Source organism: Abramis brama (genome assembly GCF_963993115.1).
Source record: "Abramis brama genome assembly, chromosome: 16".
In the NCBI taxonomy this organism is placed as follows: domain Eukaryota; kingdom Metazoa; phylum Chordata; class Actinopteri; order Cypriniformes; family Leuciscidae; genus Abramis; species Abramis brama.
The window spans coordinates 203,083-217,729 of NC_139978.1; the positions used below are offsets into that span (position 1 = coordinate 203,083).

Here is a 14,647-nt window from a genome sequence, read left to right on the forward strand (position 1 = left end):
CGACGAAGACTTAACAGAGCAGCCATCAAGTGTTAGACAGTATTCTAGGTTATTACGTGAGGAAGTTTTTTGTCCAATAATTAGAATCTCTGTTTTTTCAGAATTTAGAAGTAGGAAATTACGAGTCATCCAATTTTTTATATCAGCTATGCATTCCGTTAATTTTGTGAATTGGTAAGTTTCGTCAGTGAAGAAATATAGAGCTGAGTATCGTCAGCATAACAGTGAAAGCTAATGCTATGTTTCCTAATGATATCTCCTAATGGTAGCATGTACAGAGTGAACAGCAGCGGTCCTAGTACTGAGCCTTGTGGTACGCCATACTGAACTTGTGATCGATGAGACATCTCTTCATTTACTGCTACAAACTGATAACGGTCAGATAAGTATGATTTAAACCATGCTAATGCATTTCCACTAATGCCAACATAATGTTCGAGTCTATTTAAAAGAATGTTGTGGTCAATGGTGTCAAATGCAGCACTAAGATCGAGTAACACTAATAGAGAGATACAACCAGGATCGGATGATAAGAGCAAATCATTTGTGACTCTAATGAGAGCTGTCTCGGTACTATGGTACGGTCTAAATCCTGACAGGAAATAATTTCTTTCTAAAAAGGAACACACTTGTGAGGATACCGCCTTTTCTAGTATCTTTGACAGAAAGAGTAGATTTGAGATCGGCCTGTAATTGACTAATTCTCTAGGATCAAGTTGCCTTTTTTAACAAGCGGTTTAATCATAGCCAGCTTAAAAGTTTTCAGTACGTATCCTAGAGACAAAGATGAATTAATGATATTAAGAAGAGGATCTATGACCTCTGGAAGCATCTCTTTCAGTAGCTTAGTCGGTATAGGGTCTAACATACATGTTGTCGATTTAGATGATTTAACGAGTTTAGTAAATTGTTCCTCTCCTATAGCAATGAATGAATGGAATCTTTCCTCAGGGAGACTACAATGCACTGCCTGATGCGATACTGTAGTAGACGGTTGCATAGTTATAATTTTCTCCCTGATATTATCAATCTTGCAAGTCAAGAAGTTCATAAAGTCATTACTGCTGTGCTGCTTGGAAACTTCAGAAGTTGAAGCTTTATTTCTTCCTAATTTAGCCACTGAATCAAATAAAGACCTAGGGTTGTGTTTGTTTTCTTCAAAGAGAGTCGAAAAATAAGCAGATCTAGCAATTTTTAAGGCCTTTCTGTACTTATTCGTTCTCTCTTTCCACGAAAGAGTGAAACATCTCTAGTTTTGTTTTCTTCCAGTTGCGCTCCATTTTTCTGGCTACTCTCTTAGAGCCCAAGTGTGCTCGTTGTACCACGGCGTTGGACTATTTTCTTTAATCTTCTTTAAGTGCAAAGGAGCAACTATTTCTAAAGTGCTGAAAAAGAGAGAGTCAAACGTTTCTGTTGCAACATTGAGTTCTTCTAAGCCACATGTGTAAAACTCCGGTTCCTGCCTGGAAGTTTCTGGTAATCCTGAAGACCTTGATTAGCTGGATCAGGTGTGTTTAATTAGGGTTGATGCTAAACTCTGCAGGGCTGTGGCCCTCCAGGAACTGAGGCCTTGTCCACACGGACACAGGTATTTTTATAACCGTGACTTTTTTTACGCGGTTCGGCCGTTCGTCCACACGGAAACGCAGTATCAGGTCACTGAAACCGAAAATTTTTGAAAACCCCTGCCAGGGTGAGGATTTTCAGAAACACCGGTTGCAGTGTTGTCGTGTAGACAGTAAAACCGGGGGTTTTGCTTCTGATTCAGGCTTCTGATTGGCCAACCTGGCTTTACGATCGCCGCCTGCTGGTGTGGCATGCTCTTGACAGCGCGTGATAGCGTGTTTTTGTGTTTTTATGTAGGCGGAGATTTCTTTTAAACCGAGCATGTGTGGACGGGTTGTTTTTTTTAAACGCAGGAGGAAAAACTCCGGGTATAAAAATACCCGTGTCCATGTGGACTAGGCCTGAGTCTGAAACCCAGTGGCGTAGCAGGCAGTCCCCATGTGGTGGGTGGGCACCCAACAGTATGACGGAAAATAAATAACTAAAGCTTTTTAATGACGTAACTAAATAAGACTTTTATTTTGGTACTAATTGCCATCTACCCGTGTTTGCCGATCACAATTTCCTTTGCTGTCGAGAATTTCCTAAATTGCCTTGAGTGTGATGCTTATGAGTGTATGAGTGCAAAAATGAGTTCAAGAAAATGTCTCGGTGGAACCCAAAAATGAATAAACTGCAATTTCAATGCAAAACTACAGAAGATTTCATCTATATTTCTGCTTAATGACTGGCAGGGCCTTTCAGGCAAAATAAAGAAACACAAATCTTCACATGCTCATATAGCAGCCTGCGTCACATGTGATATGTGGAAAAACGACCTTACAACTGATGCACAACTTGACAGCGAATACAAGAGACAGGCTCATTTTTGGACTCAAGTGCTTACAAGAATCACTGACGTCACTCTGACATTAGCCGCATGTAATCTGTCATTCAGGACGCATAATGAAAATTTGAATGACCCAAACAATGGGAACTTTTAGTCAGTAATTGAGTTGTTAGCCCAGCATGACCCAGTGTTGTGAGAGTTGCTGGGAAAAAAAGCCAAGTAAATTATTTAAGCCCAGCAATTCAGAATGAATTGATTACATTGTTATCTCAGAAGGTGCATGGCCAAATTGTGTCTGAGATAAAGGAGGCGGCATTTTATTCAATCATAATGGATATCAGCAAAGTTGATCAACTCAGTCAAGTTTTCAGATACGTTACCGTTCGAAAAGATGAAAATGATAATGCACTCGGCACTGATGTCACTGAGAGTTTCCTCGGATTCCAGAATATCACAGATCAAACTGCAGAGGGTCTCCAACAAAAAATTCTTGATCTCATCCAAAGTAAGGTTCTGTCGCTTAAAAGGCCAAGGATATGACGGGATGACTGTCATGAATGGAATTTATTCTGGGATGCAGAGACGAATCCTAGACATGGAGCCCAATGCTGTATACACACGTTGCGCTGCGCATAATTTGAATTTGGTGTTAAATGATGCTTGTCAGCATATCACAGCAATCAAGGAGTTCTGTGACGTGGTCCAGAGACTTTGTTTTCTTCAGCCAAAGCATCAAAAGGTAGGAAATGTTGGAAAATCAGCTTTTGAAGCCAACACTGAAAAGACTTTGTCCCATGCAATGGGTGTCGAAACACGATGCTCTCCACGCACTACATTTGCGTTATGCTGACATCCTAAAGGCACTGACCAAAATTGCTCTACAGTCAAAAAAATCAGAAGAACATAGAGAGGCGACTGGACTTATCAAATGAATCGAAACATTTGAATTCGCTATGATGCTTCAGGAAAAAGTTTGGGAGAGGGTCAATGTAGTTTCACATGTACTATAGGAGAGAGATGTGGATCCTATTCAAGCAGCCTTATTGGAAAATCCCCTCAGATAAGGTGTATCACTGCTAAGAGATCAGTTTGAGGACATCAAACGCACAAGGCCTTGCTGCATCCTGGGCATCAGCTGTCATTCCACTCAAAAACGGCTTGTGAAGCATCACTCAATGAAATCAGTGAGGACCAGCGTCTCACAGACCCCAAAGTAGAGTTTTTTCACGCTTGCATCGATACAACTGTTTCCCAGCTCAAACAACGTTTCAGAGGTTTGGATGTAACAACGAGACGATTCCGCTTTTTACGTCCAAGTGAACTCGTACATGCAACTGATGATGAGCTGCGCGCTTTTGCCGAAACGTTTGCAGTGACCTACAGCGATGACATTTCACCCGAACTTCCGTCTCAGTTGCTTTCGTTTTCGAAGTTCCCTGTGGTCAGAAATATGTAAATATCTAGCAGAGATAGGGTTAGGGTTAGGGTATAAATACATCTATTCTACCAAGAGTCACAGACGTGGCTACTACACTGAAGAGTCCCTGTCACAGTGGCAAGTGGCGACAGGTCGTTCTCTAAACTGAAACTAATAAAAACCTGCCTGAGAAGCACAATGAGCCAGGACAGACTTTCCTAACCTGCGATTCTCAGTATTGAGAGCCAGCGCGCACGTCAGATAGACATAACAGACATTGTGAGGGACTTTGCTCACAAAAATGCTAGGAGAAAGGGGCGTTTTGGGTATTTTTAAAGGTGAGATGCTTTATTGTATTCCTTTTCAAGATTCAATGAATCAATTAACTTTTTATAGGTAACTTGAATGTAAAAGATTGTCAAGAACACGTTCAATCCCTGTTTGTAATAGACAAATTCATTGTTATATCGATAGCAGATAGCCGAATATAGTTTTGACGCCAGATATACCTGCTATCTTGCATTTTAACACGTTATTATTATTTATTTTTTTAGTTTTATTGTTGGTGTTTTTTTAAGAACCTTAAAAATTCTTTATAAATAAAATAAATGAAATGTATTTAATCTAGTCTATAGTAAATGCCACGGCACTGGTACACCATTTTGAAGGAAAGGGTGCATGAATCCCTTATTTCATTCATTTAGTAAAAAATATACTAATGTCATAGAACCCTTGCAAAATTATTTTAAATAGATTAAGAAAACCACCGCTACTGGTCACATCTATGGTTAGACTGATTTGTTTAGATCCAGTGAAATTGCTACCTTGGCAAGGCCACGTCATGTTTTAGGTCTTGCGTTCTACGCACTTGGAAAGGAGTTAATACCCTGCAATCTGCAATCTCACCACTAGATGCCCCTACACAAATGCATGTTGTAGATTATAGAGTGAAGTTTTCGTAGGTTTCATGAAAATGGTTCCCTGTGAATAAGCAAATGCTGAAATCTAAAATTACAATAAAATGACTGCACAACAACGTGAATTACCAAGTGTAATTATGTAAGGGTTAATGCCCGACGAGGTGTCCATTGTCAGGTATTAATGGACGACGGCGAGGCGTGAACCGTCCAACGCGCAGCGGAGCAGGTATTAAGTCCATTAATACCTGACAATGGACACCTCGTCGGGCATTAACCCGCTTATACCATGGTCACTTGCCAAATAACACATTTTTAAAACATTAGTTTATATTTTAATTAGTTTTACAATCGAAATCTAAAGTTTTTACAAACAATAACTTGGTTTCCCTGGTTACGCCTGACGGTTTATTTAGCAACCGGAGATAATAGTCCGCTCAGCTCGTAGAACCCTTCAGTTTACTGCCTGTTGCTTTGGTTACTCACAGCTGATGTAGCCAGCGCATTTATTTATTAATTTCGAACGGTAAACAGTCAGTTTCACCAGAACTCCTTTACTAGGTGTCCTCTATCACTTTTCAATGTTCACCCTGCAGCCAATCAGAATCGAATATTCACCCAGATCATGGTATAATATTATTTAAAAGATCTTGAAGACAACATACAATAATAACAGAAAATTTCCCCAAAGGGATATTGCAATGCATATGCATGTTTGGAACAGACCTGAACAGGCCATTCGACAGTTGCTAATATAGACGCTTTGAATAGGAACATTTAACTATACACAAACATAAGTGAAATTGGGCATTGTAGCACTGTGAGTACACACACTCACACAGACACACACAGACACACACAGACACACACAGACACACACACACACACATCTGTGCCTAGCTGTGACATTAGGAGCTTTAGCTTATTTCACCTGTAGTGTGTTTGCTTGTTGATGCCCGGAACATGTCCGTTGTTTTGGAGTTTTTCGCTGACTCCTAGTCAGTAAAACGAGGCGTTGTAAGCTCATATATGGTTATTTCAGGGCGGAGACACACGAGAACACAATCTTCCGCTGACTGGGTTTTATAAAGGGAATTTTGCGCAGGTTCTGACAAAATCTAGCTTTTGTGGTTTTTGTAGCTTTTAGGATGAAATCAACAGAAGATTTTATACATGAGGACCCTAAAGTACCAATACATTGCCATATGTTTTATAGTACTATGGCATTCTTTGAAGTACCATGTAAATAACAAGGTACATATATATGGTAATGATTTAGTAACATAGTATATATTATTAAATAGACACAATTTAGTGGTATTAAGTAAGTTAGATATGTATTTGACAGTAACCACTGCTCGCTTGCTTTTATTAACACGATCTTCTGAAAGAGTACTGAATCTCCTGATCAAAAAACATGTGAAAAAGAAGAAACAAGCAGAAAAGAGCATTGCTGTCTTTGACACAATGTTTTTAGCTTTTTTAATTGTTGCTTTTTTTATTAAGTTTACCCACTTTCAAGTATTGATCAAAAGAATTCATGAAACTAGAATAAAATGTATATTTATTTCTTTTTTAAAGCAGAGGCTCTGTTCTTTCCTTTGATACAATGCATGTTCTGATATTCATACAACAATATAATCTGAGGGCCATAACCATTTTGTGAAAATTATAAAAATAAAATAAATAAAAAAGGCAGGCAGCTTTTTAAAAACAAAAATGCTGGTGGGAAAATGCTGTCGTTTAATTAATATATTGTAATGTTTTGAGTAATCCATGTTTATAATCCACACAGGTGTATCGGCAGGACTGTGATACATTTGGCATGGTTGTGAAGATGTTGGTGTCCAAGGATCCGTCCTTGGAGAAGCCAATCCAGCCGTCTCTGCATGAGAACCTGAGGGACATCGGCACGCGCTGCATCAAGGCCATGGAGCAGTTCATCCATGAGTATGATTCCCGAGAGCTGGACACTCCATCCACCTCCCAAATACACTCCATCAAGTGAAGACTGAATGCAGATACTGATTTACTAACTTCTTATTCGCGCTATCCATTCAACTTTAAAAATGTGCTACATTATTAACACACCTGTAGCTCTATCAGCGTTTCTGTAAATGATTTGTCGCACTGATCCTAATGCTAAAAAGCTGTCACGATATTGACCCAATTAATATACATTGTCAATAAAATAGATTTTAGAATTACTTGTTCTTTATTCTGTTGATAATCAGAGGCTGTGCTAGTTATCTGTAATTCCACAAAACCAGTGAGAAAAGTCAAATTTGTAATGGTCATTACCAAGATTACAAAATGTTTAAAATGAAATTCAAGCTAACCCAGAGTAAAAATATATTTAAGTATGAATATATAATTCATGTTTGCATTGATGTTTTCTGCCTGTATATTGTTTGCAAAAAGTACCATGTTGAGAAACAAGTCTCAAATATCAGTGGAAGACAGAGTAAAGAATAATGAATTTAGTTGTACATAAAGCATGAAGTGAAATGTTAGTTTGGTATTAAGCTTGCTGTTGTGTCTTGAATTCTGTCTGTCTACATGTATTACAAATAAAAATGGTCTTCCACTAATCTACAGGATTGTAAACATTTTCTTTTAAAGTCCCCCTGTGATGAAAATCAAGTTGTTAATGTAGTTTATGTGTCTATGTGGTGTTTTTAATATGCTTTAAGACAAACCATGTGTAAATTCATAAGTCGACACCTTTGCTGAGTATTTTCTCCTTAAAACTGCAGTGAACCAAAGACAGTCTCAAACACACGCTTTGAAATCACTGGTGTTTCTGACGTCACAAACTACCGTGTAACCAATCAGATCAACGTTCCGGTGAGCTTCAGCATATCATTAACGGTGAACTAGCAGGAGAGGTTATCCCGGCTATTCTGTTCTGCGTTGAGGTAATCATCATGTGAAACACCAGCAGAGAATTAGAAAAGCTGATGGTTCTCTGACTTCACTCTCTTCGGTTAACATTTTGGGTTGCTGCTTTATTTGTTTATTATTCGTTTGCTTCATGTATTAGTTTAGTTTGGGAATGTATGTTTGCAGGCCTGTGTTTTGGAGTGTGTATTTTGTGTTTGTGTTAATTCTTTATTTACGTTGATGTTCCGAGCGGAATGTTTTCCGTTGTGATGTTTTTTCTTATTTAGTTATGAGTTGTAAATGTTATTTTTGTTGATAAATACTTTTTGATTCGCTTTTGTTCTCGTTGCCTTCCTCATTTGTATGTGTCCGACGCTGTAGAGAGCGATACATAAACCACATTACCATTCTGATACATCGACTTTAGACGAGCCTGTATAATTCACTCTTCCACTACTTTTTCTGAATCAGATTCTGGTTCTAACATGAATGAATTAAACCACTAGCCATTGTGCAGCGTTTACTTTAGTAAAGTTGAGCGAGTGGATCTCTGAACTGGTGTGATTGAGTGGAGGCGGGGCTAATTTGCATATTCATGAGAACTTCAAGATTAAAAAAAGTAATTAAATAAGTAATTTACACCCTACATCAGATTATATTTCAGAAAATATAAAATAGTATTTTTTAAAAGATCACAATGGTATTAATCTGAAGCTTAATTAAAGGCTTTGTTTGTTTGTTGAAATAGTTATTTAATTCACATACAAGACATGAACTGGGGATACACATGCAGTCACCATTGGATTCTACACTATAATATGATACAAATAATGCATCTGAAGATACAAAATATAGAAATATTTAAGACAATATTTACAGAACTTTTACAATACTACATTATTTTTATATATTGTTTTTATCATTAGGAAAACATTTCATTTTAAGATATTATTTGTAAATGACTTTGGAAAAGACAGAATATTGCATTTAAAACCATAACCAACATTGCCCAACAAAATGATAAACATTTTATAAAGTTTAATTTTAGAATGACATTAATAAAACAAGTTGAAAACCATGAATAGCGCATATTAGGAAACTACTGTATTTAGAACAATTAACAGTAAGCAGCGAGGGGATTATAGAAAACCGTATTGCCACTAAATTATACCAAAAATTAAGGGAAAAAGAAAGGGGAGAGTGTAGACTTGACTAGAATTATACTCACAACCAAGAAAATCTAAAAACAGATTAAAAAAATGGTTGTAATTAGATTTGTGATGCACTGAGTTTATGGAATATGCCGAGCAGTAATCCCAAATTTTTTCAAGAGTAACGCAAATTAATTTCAGAGTAAGTTAAAAATCCATATCCTAATTCTGAAGGTTAAGTGCACACTTCTTTCCTTCTCCTGAAATGAAGTTATGTAGCAGATTGTTATTGCACAGGTTTCTACAAAACAAAATTCATATTCTTAGCAATAGATAAAATTCCATGTACAATTCCAATAAATAGAAATTAATACGTTTGATCATTGTGCAATCTCCAGTCACAGTAAACACATGATCTCAGATCAGAACACATTACCTACAGTGTTACTTATGCAATGACTGAAACATGCCTGAATTGGATTTCAACCCATAGTTGGATATTTAGGAAACTAATACAATACACAACAGAAGTGAGTACACCCCGTGAAATATCACTTAACTGTCAAATGAATATAAATGGTATCACCTCTTGATAACTGCATTATTTCTGCATTATTTAAACATTTTAAAAATACACACACACACACATGGAGAAGATTGGACAGAAAAATTAAAAAATCTGATTGTGAGACTTCACAAAGATCAAAAAGGATACAGGGAGATTGTGACCAACTAAAATGCAGTCAAAACTTTGCAGTTGCAGCATTAAATAGGAAACGTATAGAATAGAATGAGCCATAGTACCACCAATCATCCGAAAACAGGGATGTCCAATTCTGTTCCCAGAGGACCACCTTTCAGCAGAGTTTAGCTCCAGACATATTTAAACACACCTGAATCATCTAATCAACATCTTTATGATTACTAGAAACTTTCAGGCAGGAGCAAAATTTGCATGATGATGGCCTTCCAGAAGCAGGATTGAACACCCCTATCTTAAAATTACTTGTACAATCTAGTTCTGAAAAGCAGAAGGGCAAGTGCTTTAGACATGGAAATGGGGTTATCAATGGAAATCAGGGTTTCTGTGGCAGCTCAAGGACATTGTATGGTATCAATCTCTATGGACAAATCCTTGCATACCCTTCAGAACAAAAAAAGCAAGACTGGAAGACGTTGGGCAGAAGAAGAATATTTCAGCATGATAACGACCCACAGCACACTGGCAAAATCATGCAAGAAATTCTAAAGATGAAAAAAGTTTTAAAAAATGACCCGGCAAAGTGTGTTGCCTGACTTCCAATGAAACCCCTTTGGGTTATTTTAAAGAGAAATGTAGAGGAACTCAACCCTTTCCAGCAAAGAGCATCTGAAAAAAAATCTCTCCAGTAACACTGGTGTCCTCCATGCTGAAAAAGATTGAGACTTTATCAAAAATAAAGGTGGACATCAAATTTAGGAAAAAAAAAAAAGAATCTCTGTAATAAAAGGTGTACTTGGATCAAGTTCCTACTGTGGAGCCTGTATGTTTAAAATAGTACATCTAAACGGTTAATATTACACAAGAGGAAATACCCGTATGTTCAACTAAACAAGTAACACAATTAATGCAAGGTGATAGAATTTTGAATCATTTGACATATAATGATGTTGTACAGGGGTCTACTCACTGCTCACATACTCACTTCACCCACTCTCACATACACACACTCAGATACTCACATTACCATTTGCTTATGATATGATGCAGTTCTTGCTCTTTCGCCGTTTGCGTGTATGTAATTGGGTGTGACCACCCGTCAATGTAGGACTATAACGATGTCGCAATTCCTCATTGTCAAAGTATCGGAGCTGCACTGGCCGTGGAATGACTTCACCCATAAGGTAACCATCATCATCAGACACCTCTGAAGAAGAGGAACAGGTTGAGCAAAACTGATCTTCATCATCAGCTGTTTCTCCATACCTACCCATATACTGTCCAATTTGTGGACCTCCAGGATCCTGCAAGGTGAGGTCCGATGTGGTTCGAGGGCATGGCCTAAAGAACTGTTGTCGATACCCATAATTAGCTCCAAAGAGATTGTGTGACATTCTTGATGAGGATGGTCGCTCAAAGTCATTGTGAAATCTATGAATGGGGTCCCCATGGAAACTCTGATTTTCTGTAGCTAAATGCAGGGCATTGTCTGACCGAGAGCGGCGGGAGCGATAGTGGTATTTATGACCTTTGTGACTCTTGTGGTGGTGACGTTGTCGCTGACGCTGCTGTCTGGGAGAGTCTTGTGTTTGAGGACGTCTTGGCCGTGGTGTCATTGCTTGGGCATTGCCTTCTTGCATACAGGACATGCTTCCTGCAAGACCAGTGCGACCTTTGACTGGATCCTCAAAACTTATCCCTCTGTGCGAATCCCAGTATAGTGGAGGAGGGTACCTTACTCTGACAGGCATGCCAATATCAGCAAGGGGTCTTGGGACAGAGCTCAGGGATTCAGTGCTGCGGAACTGCATTGATGAGTTTAAAGTACCCATGGTGCCTTTATCAGACACAATTACCCCAGAGTCTTTACTCAGGTCAGGCATAGAAAATCGAGAGAAGTGCTCCTGACGCCTGTTAGTCCCATCTAAGGAGTTTCCTGCTGAAGACAAACAATGGGAGAGATCAGATATAGGTACACCGTGTGAAAGGTGTTTGGTGTTTTAAGCCCCCAACGGCACCTTCCAGGCAGCGAGGGGATGGGTAGGTTTAAGGTTGAGGGTAGGGTTAGCTGCCTCTAAGGAGCCATTGGGGGCTTAAAACACCATTGAGCCGTGTGAAATGTGTTAAGTTTGAATGAAACAACTCATCTCTTCTTTTGAACATACCCCTGTCAGGCAGTGATATGGAGTATCATGGTATTTGTAAGATCAGAAATAGGGTACACCATGTGCAATGTGTGACAGTTGAATGCACCATTCATCTCTTGTTTTGATCCTATCCCTGTCAATTAGTGATATGAAGTATCATGGTATTTGTATTTGAACTGAATTTAAGCTCACCTGTAGTGTATGAAAGGGCCAGTGAGTCAGCAGAACCTCTTGGTGTTTGTTCTAGTGGCGTAAGTTCACCAAAGCTTGGCCCAAATTGGTGCCTGCTCCTCAGCAATGGAGGACGCATCTCTCGGGGGAAACCTTGCACACTGATACTGCGCTTGTCCAAAAATCCAGAATTACGGCTTGATACTTCATTGAAGCTCATTTGTGTTTTGAGCTTGGGAGCGTGAAATTCAGGTTCTTGGCCATGGTGCATCCAATTTTCATTGAAAGAGTGCCCCCTCAGAGCAGCAATGACTGGAGGCTTTTTGGAATTACCCCCAGGTGGTTCTTTGGACCAAGACTCTGGACTGCTCACTATCTTGGGTGGCTGATTGGGAGAAGGAGGGTAAGCGGTACGGATGCTACATTGGCTTCGTAGCTGATGGGGATTTGGAGATGTGGAGGAATCTCTTTGTTGAGACTCATAGGAGTAAGGCTCATCCCGGTTTACCCAAACTGGCTGCTCATGGTTGAGACTTGGAGACCGACTTTGGGTTCTATTTGGGGTTCTTGTTGGTGTGCGATGGGGAGTGCGGCTGGGTGCTGGGCTTGAGATGCTCAGCAAATCCATTTGAACAGCTAGAGGCTCCGCATCACCAGCTAATTGTGTAGGGCCAGATGATGTTTGTCGGAGACCTTCACCCTTCCCTTTTGTCCCATCCTTGCCAATCTGACCACTGTGGTGTGACTGTCGGGAACGGGCACTCTGGAAAGCAGAGTCTGAGGAGTCCGACAGCTCAGGCTCATCCCCTTGGCTGCAGAGACGGGAACAGTAGATCAAACCTTGTTTCGGCAAGAAGGGACGACCCAGCAAAGACTGATTGCAGCGGGCACAGCTGAAACACTCTTCAGTGGCATGCCAGTGTTGGCCTTCATATGCCATCTGTCCTTGGTCTATACCTAAAACACATTACAGACAAAAGACCATCTTTATTTATTACGACTTCAAATGTAGTGTGTGGAAAATCAGTATTGGTATTTAAAAATGCTGTCAAACAGTCCCATCTGTATCTGTTTGCGTTACAACATGTTTTTGCAGCGTTTTTGCAGAGATGTCTATTGAGCTCATGAAAGCAACACAGATAGCAAAAACTTTTGAAACTCTTGCCAAAAATCTGTCACATTTGACATATATATAGCATGGCCAAATATGTGTGGGCCATATTTGTTTTGCCATCACTTTAGAATTTTTGGTTACACTTTATTTTGATGGTTCACTTTAGAAACTCTACTAACTATAAGTAACTTTGCAACTACATGTTAGCTAACTCTCAGAGTATAAGTAGACTGTAGTAGACTGGTAGGGTTAGGTGTTAGGATTTGGGTTGGTAGAATACATTGACGTTGTTGCAAAGTTACTTATAGTCATTAGAATGTCTGTTGGAGGAGCATCAAAATAAAGTGTTAGCATATATTAAGTAGACAGTCTACTAATACTCTGATGAGAGTTAGTTGAGATGTAGTTGCATAGTTACATGAATTAAAAAGTTACATTTTCTATGCTGCTTAGAGGACCATCAGCCATTTCACACTGCAGAGTGACAACAAATATTCTAATATTTTAAACTTTTTAAACTATAAACAATCGCTTCCGGCCTACTGTCATATGTTTATGAGTTCACACTTGATGTAAACATCAGCACGTTGTTAAGTGTGATAGAAGTGCCCTGTGAAACTCACTTGAGAAGTGACAGTCCTGGGTGTTTCCGCATCACTTCAGAACACGCTTAGGTCATGCTTCAAAACGTGCTGACGGAGCCCTTTATAATGCTCTCATTAACCTGCACATGACAGCTGGCCAGAAGCAATAGTTTTAGTATTTTTCTCACACATACCCCATGTTCGCTTTGTGTGGTTTTTGAAGCATCAACTTTGGGAGACCCATATACTTACATTATATGGACTCATAGAGATGGATTATTATTTTTATTTTTTTTAATCTTTAGAAAAAAAACATACACCTGGGACAGCATGAGGGGGGAGTACTCCTTTAAGTGATGCAAAATTAAAATCACATCCTAATATTCACACTATTTCTTGGCACAAATTATAATATATCATTTTACATTGATTTTTGGCATTACACGGGCCACAGTATAAATGCTGACGGGCCACCTGTTGAGTGGACCAAGAAGAACTACATTAAGAACTTCCCCTTACTCTACTCCAATCACACACTTGAATGCTTGGGTACTTTTTTCATTTTCTTTTAATACAATATTGGAAGATATTATACAATGCTGGAAGATATTGTGCTAAAAATTTAACATTCTGTGCAAATGATGTGATGCCTTGTCGTTTGTTAAAGCAGACTTTTGATTGTTCTCAGCCTTCCTTTGTCTCTAAAATCTTAGAAAAAATATGTGCTGCAACAACTACTTTCATTTTTTAATGAAAATTCTATAGGAGAAATGTTTGAGGGGTTCAAAACAGCCCACAGCAGAGTTGGCTTTATATTAAGCGATATCTTTTTGGCTTTAGACAAAAGAAATTATGTTGTTTTGGTGCTGCTTGATTTCATAACATCCTCATCTCCCGTCTTGAACATTCAGTAGGTCTAAAAGGAATAGTCTTGAAATGGTTCCAATCTTATTTGACAGATAGATATTTTTTATAGTAATGCGACCTAGGGTAAAAAACAAAACAAAACAAAAAACGCCTTCCTTGGGGGGTTCCGCAGGGATCTATTCTTTCTCCCACACTTTTTTCTTCATATTTGCTTCCATTGGAGAGTCATTTCATTGTTACGCCGATGACACTCAATTGTATCTACCACTCAGGCACTCTTATGTGTTTAAGGACATAAAAA

The 14,647-nt window shown here is 38.9% G+C and overlaps 2 protein-coding genes across 2 annotated transcripts in view; one reads left to right on the forward strand and one right to left on the reverse strand.

The window, feature by feature from the left end:
* LOC311066546 (uncharacterized protein) overlaps positions 1 to 7,947 on the forward strand; it is a 69,334-nt gene extending 61,387 nt beyond the window's left edge. The window contains exon 6 of the mRNA XM_084087768.1: positions 6,525 to 7,947. Within this exon, the coding sequence (XP_083943894.1) occupies positions 6,525 to 6,737 (213 nt within the window). The 3' untranslated portion in view covers positions 6,738 to 7,947. The remainder of the gene's footprint in view (positions 1 to 6,524) is intronic.
* A 405-nt stretch (positions 7,948 to 8,352) lies between these two features.
* prickle2a (prickle homolog 2a) overlaps positions 8,353 to 14,647 on the reverse strand; it is a gene marked incomplete at its 5' end in the record, with an annotated part of 29,481 nt that continues 23,186 nt past the window's right edge. The window contains 2 exon segments of the mRNA XM_084087599.1: positions 8,353 to 11,402; positions 11,803 to 12,738. Of these exon segments, the coding sequence (XP_083943725.1) occupies positions 10,498 to 11,402; positions 11,803 to 12,738 (1,841 nt within the window). The 3' untranslated portion in view covers positions 8,353 to 10,497.